This window comes from Danio aesculapii, chromosome 17, assembly GCF_903798145.1.
Source record: "Danio aesculapii chromosome 17, fDanAes4.1, whole genome shotgun sequence".
In the NCBI taxonomy this organism is placed as follows: Eukaryota; Metazoa; Chordata; class Actinopteri; order Cypriniformes; family Danionidae; genus Danio; species Danio aesculapii.
Genome location: NC_079451.1, coordinates 45607302 through 45618618, shown reverse-complemented (window position 1 = coordinate 45618618; position 11317 = coordinate 45607302). Strand labels below are relative to the sequence as shown.

The 11317-nt window shown below is 30.2% G+C and overlaps 1 protein-coding gene across 1 annotated transcript in view; it reads left to right on the top strand.

Moving 5' to 3' along the window:
* The window catches only part of LOC130244295 (kelch-like protein 10), a 10185-nt gene extending 587 nt beyond the window's left edge, over positions 1 to 9598 (top strand). The window contains exons 2-8 of the mRNA XM_056476670.1: positions 1187 to 1679; positions 3890 to 4306; positions 5760 to 5957; positions 6125 to 6274; positions 8154 to 8270; positions 8708 to 8799; positions 9466 to 9598. Coding sequence (XP_056332645.1) covers positions 1187 to 1679; positions 3890 to 4306; positions 5760 to 5957; positions 6125 to 6274; positions 8154 to 8270; positions 8708 to 8799; positions 9466 to 9598 — 1600 coding nt within the window. The remainder of the gene's footprint in view (positions 1 to 1186; positions 1680 to 3889; positions 4307 to 5759; positions 5958 to 6124; positions 6275 to 8153; positions 8271 to 8707; positions 8800 to 9465) is intronic.
* Positions 9599 to 11317: the final 1719 nt, after the last annotated feature.

Below are 11317 nucleotides of genomic sequence, written 5' to 3'. Positions count from 1 at the left end.
TGTGTTGTTTCAGCTCATTTTAAATAAAGAGTACGCTAAAAAAAAGATTTCTGCAAACAATTTATGTGTTGAATTTGAACAAAAAATTAAATCTAGTAAAGTTCAACTTAATTTGTTTGTTTAAATTCAGCTCAAATACATAGTGTACAATCACTTAACGTAAACAAATTTAGTAAATCCAAGGAATCATCTTTGAATTTTTCAGTGATGAACATGCAGCAAAATCAATTGAGTGTTTAGTGAACGGATAAACTGTAACAAACTAGAGTAAACCTCAATTTTTACGACAAAACTGCAACGTATTGTAGTATAACATATCCTATACAGTAGCTATAGAATACTAATTTACAGTATCACTATTGTTGAGCTTTTAGTAACTATCATTACCACACTGTAAAAAGAAAAAGCTGGGTTGCTTACAATTCCTTCATGCACTGAAAAAAACGTGAAGACATTTGCTGCTTGTTTAAACTACTTATTTTAAAAGAGTCCTTACATTTTTAAAGATTTTTTTGAGAGAACTTAATTGTTTAAGTTCAATCTATTTAAAGTTGTAATAATGATTAAGTTAACTTAATCGATTTGTGTTGGGACAACATGAAGAAATTGTGAGGAACCCTGCATTTTTACAGTGAACACTGTGCCAACACAAATCAATTAAGGTAGCTCAATTATATTTGCAAATTTAGGTGGATTGAACATAAAACAATTTAGTTGTCCCAAAAAACACTTAAGAATTGTGTTGTTTCAGCTTACTTTAAATAAGTAGCTTGAACAAGCAACGAAAATAACTTTAGTGTATAAAAGAAATTCACAAACACTATAGACTATTTCAATGTGGTTATGTCATTGGCCCATAAACACGTCCAAACGGTTTCATTACTGTAACAAGAGGCAGTAACTTAACATTAATACAGCCCTCATAACATTATTTATCAATATGGAGTCCTTTTTGAATTTTTGGAAGCTATGAAAATAAAATAATAAAAAACAGGAAATACGTTAGGACTCTTGTTTTTGCTTACATCCCTCAAAATGGTCTATATGGGAATGACCTTTTCTGCTTAAATGGCACTGGAATTACATAATGCAGTTAAGTCTACAAGACAAATAAAACATAAACACAAATGCACATGACTAATGCTTATATTTCATATCTTTCTTCTTCCTTATTGACTTTTCACAGGGTACTTTTCTCCTCCAAATGGACCAGCACAGCTGAACAAACCTATGACATCCCAGAAATGTCTCCAGACATCTTATATCTCATTATTCAGTACGCATACACAAGATCTGCGCTCATTACAGCAGAGAATGTGTTGAAGCTGTTAGTGACAGCTGATCAGCTCTTAATCTCGGGTCTTGTTGCTGGCTGCTGTCAGTTTCTGGACACACACTTACGTCCAGAGAACTGCATTGGCATCTACATGATAACCAAGGACTTTCACTCCTGCTTAAACCTCCACCATAAAGCGAAGCGGTTCATGCTGCAGCACTTTGAGAATGTCCTGCAAGTGTCTGAGGAGTTTCTGGAGCTCCCGCTGAAGGAGCTTGAGGAGATCATTGATGACGATAAACTCAACGTCAGACATGAGGAGGTGGTTTTTGAGGCCATCCTTCACTGGATTGATCATGAACCAGAAAGCAGGAGGAAACACATTGTGATTCTTTTGCCAAAGGTAAGAGAAAGTCTATTTATAAAAAGGTTGTTCATCTATAGTCTGTTTTTTGTCTGGAGTTCCTTTGCAAATTTCTGACAATTTCTTAAATGAAGAAACATTCATTAGTAAAAAATATATATTATTGTTTTTACTTTATATATTTTTTTAATGTAGCTAAATTAACAACACTTTAAATATAAATTTGTTAGTTTTGCTTAACTGAATTGTGCAAACTCGTTGCCTTAATTCAATTAAGTAATTGTAACTTCATTGAATTATTTCTTGCTTAAAAATAGTTTGTACTTATACATTGTCATTTACTTAACTTTAATTAATTAATTAAGCTTTATTGACTTAACTGGATCTGTATTCTGAGTTAGTGGAGTTTAACAATTTTATTTTTACAGAAACCTCTAAATCTCAACATTACATGACATTAAATCTAAAACATGTCTCCCCATGTTGATCGTGTTCAAAAAATACACGATAAAACGTAATTTTTTACATTTATTTTCCAGTCTGACACAAAGCAATGGTTAGGTTAACTCATTCAGTTTATGTTCGGTCCTATAAAAATCCAATTTTGAGTTCAACCAACTTGTTTTTATTAAGCTTAACAAACTTTCATTAAAAATCAAAGGAACTCAATTCATTTATTTAATTGCAGAGCTCAATTTTACAGTAGATTTATGGTTAAGGTCATGGGAAAAATGGGATTGTTATGTTTTAATATAAGATGGTTTTATGCTTTTATTACATTTGATTATTTAGTTTTATTGTTTTTATTATTTTAATTTACATTCAGTTTGACAGATTTATTTAGTTTCTTATCTATAAAAAAGTAACATTTCATTATGCTGTCACTATTAAATACACAAAGTTATTTTAGTATCAGATATATGAGATATTGTTTTATATATTGTTTTAAAAGTGTAATTTATTGTTAATGTTTTTATGATTATTTTTATTCATTCTATTTTACTATTTTATTAATTATTTGTCATTTATAAACAGGTCTGCTTTGTTTTAATTCATTTATTTAATTTGCTGTTGTTTTGTATGTTAAACTTAAATTAATAATGTAAGTTACAATACTTTATACTTAATTTCAGTTAGGTTTTATTTATTTCAAGTAACAAAAGCGTTTATGCTTTTAATTTTTTATTTCAGATTTAGTTCTTAATTAGTTAAATTAGTTTAATTAGTTAAATGAATAATTTTACATACAACTAAATCATGTAGTTTCCAATGTATGCGTATCAATATTTTTGAAAAATATATATTATTTTTGTAGTTTTAATAGTTTTTAGTATGTTTTAAAGCTAAACGAATGCAAATGAGAAATGCTGCTTTGGCAACTAACTGAAATAAATTAAAAACTAAAAACTAACTTTTATTTCAGATCAATTTTATTTTAGTTCATTCAACAAACATTTTTAGGGTTTCTAACTTTAGTTGTTGTTATATATAATAACATAATGATAGGCTATAGAAAAGAGTATGGGGTAAAAATAACAATAATGTTTTACATTTCTCAAATCTAAATGTTTTCAAATGTAAACGTATATTTTACTTAAAAACAAGAAAATCCGCATGCAAAATCTCTAAATTCCTTGGTAGCCTTCCAGGCAGGCACTCTTCAGTTTTTGGTAGCCAAAAATAAATTCAAGTGGCATGAATAGAAAAGACGCTATTAACTAAATAAAAAGAAGTACTATATAATGCATTCTTTAAAGGCTACATGTATATTTTTAATAAATAACCACATTTTATTGAATTGTTCTTATTATTATTTTCATTTTTTAGTTGTCCCTAAAAAAATCATGTGAAAACGGGTAGGTCTACCTTTACCATTTTATTTTTTTAAATTAACTTGGTACTGAATTACCAAGTTTTAGACAACACCAGTTAAAGCAACTGGTAATTCAAACACACGCTGATAGTGGCTCCTCAATCACATCCAACATAATTACCCAATTTGTGAGAGAATGGAAAAGCATTGAAATAAGCTATATTTTTCATGCCATTAAGATAGTCTAACTGGCAGGGTGGATTCATTTTTAATAGCCTGATTTGAAAACATAGTAGCCCCTAGATGGTGGGCTAGCAGTTTTGCGAGCCCTGATATTACTAAGTAATAAAACTTTGCACTACAGCAGACACCTTATAACGTCCATGCAACAATTTTCTGAGGTCAAAATCTGAATATACTCTATACTATGCTTCAGGTTCGCCTGGGACTGATGACGTTACAATACTTCATGAATAATGTAAAGCACAACCCTCTGGTGATGGAGAATGAAGCCTGCAAGCCTGTGATCCTCAGCGCTATGAAGGCCTTATTCGACTTTCAGTTTGATGGACCAATAAGCTCAGAGCTCCTACATCAACTGACCCGCCCCCGTCTGCCTTCTGCAATCCTTTTGGCCATCGGAGGATGGAGCAATGGACCGACCAATGAGATTGAAGCGTTTGACGTGAGGGCGGAGCGTTGGGTCAGTGTGAATGAAGTGGACGAGCGGTCCATGGCATATCTTGGCACTGCAGTTCTGGAGGAGTTTGTTTACTGCATTGGTGGTTATGACAGTGTGGAGTATTTCAACAGTGTCAGGAAACTCAACCTCATCACTCAGACTTGGCATGAGGTGAGTAATTCTGTAGGTCAGATATTAAATTTAGTTTTTAATAAAATACACTGAAAAAAGTGGTTCATTGGATTTACAATTTTTTATAAGGTAGTGATTGCAAACCAATTTATAGGCTGAATTTAAACAAACAAATTAAAGTTGAACATTACTAAATTTGTTTGTTTAAATTCAGCTCATATAAATTGTTTGCAACCAGTTACCTTAAAAAAAGTTAATTCAATAAATCATTTATTTAGTGTACAAAAAGCACAGGAATTATAATGCTTTGTTTCATTATTTTATCTTCATTTACAAGTAGCAGAGTATTTATAGCTACTGTATATTTCTGATCGTTTGCATCCCGTCCCTTTGTGCCCCCTGGAGGCATGGTCGCAAACTGCTGTTACACCTAAAAACACGTTCTTAATCCTTTAGTGTTGCGGCGGCACAACACACGGCAGTAATGGTCCTTTTGAAGTGTCACCCACGGTAGCTATTGTGGTACATGAATAGTGTCAGACTGTATTTTGAGATGGACCATAGTAGTGTATGATGTTTTTCCGTGTTAAAGAATATCAGTCTATTATTATGATTTATATCCAAAATATTTTTTTTGTGTGTCACTGCTTTGAGTTTTTTTTTTTACTTTTTAGCTTTGGTTATAATATAATATAATATAATATAATATAATATAATATAATATAATATAATATAATATAATATAATATAATATAATATAATATAATATAATATAATATAATATAATATAATATTTTTAATTAATATTGTTATCGTCAGTTGCTGAGTTTTAGTTTTATATGTATTGTTTACATTTTATACAATTGGTCATTTTTAATCACATTTTTAGTAAATTTGTTGTGTATTTAAAGGTTTATTTATTTATTTTTTTCAATACATCTTTTATTTATTTAGCATTTATTTTAGCTTTTTTTAATACATCTACGTAAACTAAAAGAAAATGAGAGATATTTGGACAAGTGGCAATAAATAAATAATTGTAAGTTTTTGTATTTTGTATTTTATTAAGTTGACTTTTTTAATATCATGTAAGAATTTATAATAATATAATATAATATAATATAATATAATATAATATAACATAACATAATATAATATATGATATTTTATTATCATTTAGTTTTTTGTTGACATTTTGAATTTAGTACTTTTAATTTACTGTTTATTTAGAAATAATTGTGTTTTTGTGTGTTCTTGTCATGTTAGCTTCTGTAGTCTGTATTTTTTTATTCATTTTATTTTATGTCAAATATTCTATACAAACCAATATTATAATATAATAATAATTGATTCTACATAAAAATAGCACAGAACTACCACCCTGATGGTGTATATCAAGTATAATCAAAATGGCATGTTAATACCATTGTACTTTTAGCATCTAAAATGAGTTACTGTGTGCATAATCACTGATGTTTCTGGTGTATTTTAGGTGGCTCCTATGTATGAGAGGAGATGCTATGTCAGTGTTGCTGTCCTGGATGGACTCATTTATGCCATCGGTGGCTTTGATGGACATGAACGGCTGAAATCAGCTGAATGTTATAATCCAAACACCAACCAGTGGACACTCACTGCGCAAATGAACGAACGCAGGAGTGACGCCAGCGCCAGCTCACTACAGGGCAAGGTAAGTTCAGATGGGAAAATATGGTCATAACCTACATTTTCACCCTATACTCTCCTGCAATGCCTTTAGTCTTGACCATAATGCATGTGTTTATTTGTGTGTGTGCGTGTGTGCGTGTGTGCGTGTGTGTGTGTGTGTGTGTGTGTGTGTGTGTGTGTGTTTGTCAGGTTTACATCTGTGGTGGTTTTACCGGGACAGAGTGTCTCTTCTCAGCTGAATGCTTCAATCCTCAGTCAAACCAGTGGACGCTCATTGCTCCGATGAGAAGCCGCCGCAGTGGTCTTGGTGTGATCGCATACGATGGTCTGGTTTATGCTGTGAGTATGAAACACACACACTTCAGTGTTATTGTAGCATTGCTGAGTAGTATTTTTAAACAGTTCTTGTTTAGCATATTACATTTTAATTGTAGCTAACTAGCTGTTGTTTTGGCATTTTAATTGGTTCTTTTTTATTTTATTACAAAATGTCTGTCTATAATTAATGCACCAAGTTAAACTAAATTATGTATTTTTAAAAGCATCTAAACTAAAAAAAATTAGTTGGAACCAACTTTTAAAAATACTGTAGTTTGTCACAGCAAAAAAAATCATGCTTTCTTAAAAGTATTTTACTTTGGTTTAAACTTAACATTTAATTTAATCTAAATAAAATATATATTTACGAATCCTCTTCACAAGCCTGTTATTACACGTTTAACGGTCATCAGCATCTTAAATCCTTGAAAGTTTTTAATATTTCGATTTATTTTTAAAATGCATGAACATTTATGTGTATTTATAAATGTACTATACCATCTTTGCTTCAAATTACAAAAAGTGAATTACCACTTGTGCGAGGTGTTTCTAATGCAGCATCTATGGGACAGGACAATAAATTTGACGGTATTCTCTCCTCGGCTGCCGTCAGTCTCACACAATTTTTTTCCTTTTTTTTTAAATTCTTCATAACATCATCGTGGAGTTTTTCATTTATTATTTGAGGAAATAAAATTGTAAAAAAAAGTATTTGTTGTACTCTCCCTTTCTCTGCGTTTTAAGTTTTCCCAACTATGATGACTTCCGCCATTGAGAAACCCGGAAATATGAAAAGGGTCTATTGTGGTTAACAACATAAAAATTACATTCACCCAAAGTAAAAATATTGTTTATTATAAAGACACTAATTAGTTTTATTAGTTTTAACTTTTTACTTTTTTGAAATCTATATACTACATATTTTTATACATTATTTGATCTTTTTTACCCTTAGATCGAAGTATAATTTTGCTTTAGACCAACCTAAAGAAATTACTGTAATTTATTTACAGCTAAATTGATAAATTGGACTTACTTTTAAAAGTAAAAATACTACTCATTTTTCCTGAGAGGGTTGTTTTTTGCTGTAAGACAAATCAAATAAAAGAGAATCAGAAACCATATATTTTTTAAACTTAATCCTATATCAAATTTAACTTTTAAATAAAGAAACAGTAGCTTCACTTTTTAAATATACCTCTTTTAGTCTTTTTTAGTTTTCATTTTAGTGCGTCAGGTTAAACGATGTTATAGTTTTAATCATTTATATACATACATCGGTCAAAAGTTTGATTTTTAAATGTTTTAAATTAAGCTTCTCCTGCTCACCAAAGCTGCATTTATTTAATAAAAAATACAGTACAAACTGTAAAACTGTGAAATGTTATTGCACTTTAAAATAAATGTTCAAAAGTAATTTATCATTTAATTTAATCATTTATTCCAGTGATTTTAAAGAAGAATTTTCAGCTTCAGTACTCCAGTCACATGATCCTTCAGAAACCACTCTAACATTAATTATTATTATTGTTATTATTATTTTTATTTTTTTTTTTTATTAATGGTCACAGTAGTAAAAGCAATAATGACTTAAGTAATGATTTCATTTGAAACCACATACAATAAGATAGCAATTATTTAAAATAATAATAAATATTTTTTAAAAAAATTGTACATTTAATAAATGCCGCTTTGATGAACAGAATAATTTTCTTAAAAAATTGTGTGTGTGTGTGTGTGTGTGTTTTATATATATATATATATATATATATATATATATATATATATATATATATATATATATATATATATATATATATATATATATATATATATATATATATATATATATATATATATACACAAAATAGATGTTAAAAGAAATGTCTTTTTTTTTAAGGTTGGTGGTTTTGATGGTGCCAGTCGCTTGCGGACTGCAGAGGCCTACAATCCACTGACTAACATCTGGAGGGATGTTGCATCTATGCACAAAACACGCAGCAACTTTGGAATTGAGGTGAGATGTGGACAGTTAATATCAGCATTAGCTGAAATCACTGATCATTCCGATGATCAATTTGTGATGATGAATGTGACACATTTTTATTTGGTCCATGTTGACAATAAGTGGTAAGCTGAACCTCATTGGCTTCATGGAAATGTTTGCACTGCATATCAAAAATGTTTCAAAGAAGTCAAAATCCCAAAAGAAGTTAAAATAATATATATAATAATTTCAGAAAAGGTTGTATAAATATTATAAGAATAAAGTTGAGAACATAAGCTAACATGCTTTTAATATTAATGGGGAATGTTTATGTCAGTTGGGTGCTTTTCAAAATATATAAATATTAATGTACTGGAATTCGGAAAACATCCCGCTCTGAGGTTTAGTTATAAATGTACATCCTGAAGGTGAGCATATTTAATATTTATTTAATTTGAATGTTGCAGGTGGTTGATGATCAGTTGTTTGCAGTCGGAGGATTCGACGGATCGGGCACCATCTCTAATGTGGAGTGTTACGATGTGGAGATGGATGAATGGTAACATCTTATCTTTTACGGATATATTTTTGCCAATAACCATAAGTACATATGGGTTAAAATGATCATTAGCATATTAAGTAAAGATAATGTTAAATTAAGAGATTTTGTAAATATCCTACTGTAAATATAAGTCACTTTAAATTCAAATGAGATTGTGCTCATTACAAAAGAGAGTGCCGAGCTATAAATGCCTATGTGTCAGCATAGTGGCAAATTCAAAAACAAGACTAACATCCTATGCTAAAGAGGGAGAGATTGTCACAAAAATGTTTCTGCAGACTGTTTTCATGAAGTGTTATTGTAAAAAATAAAATTAATAAATTTTTACCATTAGAAGCTGGTTATATTCAGACTTTTGCCACAAAAGAACTTTCAGAACGTCACTTAGGCAACTTTAAAAGCGATTTTCTCAGTATTTTGATCTTTTTGAACCCTCAGATTCCAGATTTAATATAAATTTTTATTTTAAAAAGCTTATTCATTCAGTTTGTTGATGACGATTACATCTTAATTAGCAAAATTTACACTTTTGTAGTCCAGGGTCAAATTTTACACTGCATGAGCAATGCTTGCAAATGAAAAAAAAAAAGTGAAAGAAGTTTAATATATATTTCAGTAGCAGTGCATTCACAGCATCCGTTTTTGTCTCTGTTTTTTGCACAGGTATTCGGTAAACAAGATGTCGATCTCTCGCAGTGCTCTAAGCTGTTGTGTAGCGACAGGATTGCCGAACATCATACAATACGTGGCCCAGCGGGACGCAGTCCAGATACAAGACGAGTCTGACAATGAATGAACTGATTCAGACAGATCTGACCGTCTCATTACATGTGGACTGTTCCTGGAAAACCTCAATGCACCTCAATAAATGCATTTAAAAAAAAGAGTCTGTGTATTCCTATTCATTAAAGGTATAGTTCACCCAAAAATGACAATTCTGTTATCAAGTACTCTCCCTTAACTTCATCCAAACTGGTTTGACTCTCTTTCACCTGTTGAACACAAAAGAAGATATTTTGAAGAATGATGAAAACCTGTAACCATTGACTTCCGTATACACTGTAAACCCCAACAGTCAACTTTATCAAATGAAATGAGTGCAGTTAACTCAAAATTTACTGAAAGTTAATTCTACTCATTTGAAAAGAGTTTTGAACTTAGTGTTGAAGGTAATGGGTAAATTAAATATCTCATTACTTCAACTTAATTGGAGTAAGTTCACAGTACTCACATAGATTTTTTAGCTCAAATGGTTTGTAGCAATTGGTTTCCTCAAACAGTTTGAGTTGCCCTAACTTATTGGGTTTTACAGTACTCAGTTGGTTTGAGTTCTCTTAATTTATCAGGTTTTACTGTGCTCAATTTGCTTCATTTACTCAAATGGATTAAGTTCACAGTACTCATTAGGATTAGTTTTTGAACTCAATTAGTTTGATCCAATAGTTTGTGTTACCTTAACTTATTGGGTTTTACAGTGTGTGTTTTTCCTACTGTGGAAGTCAGTGCTTACTGATTTTCAGCTTTCTTCAAAATATATTATTTTGTGTTCATCAAAAAACAAAAACACTTTATAAGCACTTGAGGGAGAGTAAACTCTTTATTTTATTTGGTTTATTCGATAAAAAAAAATACTACAACTCAATCCATCCTTCAGATGGGATCAGGATAATCCTGTTTTTTTGAGCAAATAGATCCCGATCTGAGTTCAAAGTTCTTAATAACCTAAAGGGCAGGTTTGATCCAAATCAAATGTAAGATTGGATTACATGGTCTGATCTTAATTCAAAATCCCTCTGTTACTTTTGAAAAACCCATTTCCAAGATTTGATCCAATCCCACTGGATTACTTTTGAAAAATTGGGCACTAAGGGTTAATGATTAATTATTTAATATAATTATATATGGTGTATGATTGATTTAGTTCCTACACAATCTTTGCTAAATTATGGAAACCATCTTTGGTTATGCTATGCTTTTAGGTAGGGTGTAAATAGGTGAAATATGACTTTTTTTTTGTACATTTTGTTACATTCAAGCCTGAAATCTATTTTAGTGTGATTATTGACTTCTGAAAACGAGTGGAAATTTTGAGAATATAGGTAAAATAATCTTCCACTGTCAATGAGTGTCTCACATATACATGTAAAATAAAACAACATATTTATTCAGATCTGTAGTTATTTAAATATAGCCTAAATTAACAATCAAAACGGATTATTTTCTACATAATTGAAAACTTGCTGACAAATCTGTAAGACTTGCTAGTGAATGATTATGGAAAAATACAGATTTAAAACGACAGTTATTTAGCATTTTGTTTTTAGCATTGTGATTGTCAAAGTTTTTAAATATATTATCAAGTGATTGTTGGAAACAAGATTAGAATGAATACAATGAATAGCAATACCACTTTCATTTAATTAAAGTTTTAGTTCAATGTTTATTCTTTGTTTATTTGTTTTTTTAGTTTAATATTATCACTTTTTTTAATTATCACTATAGTTTAACACTCCTT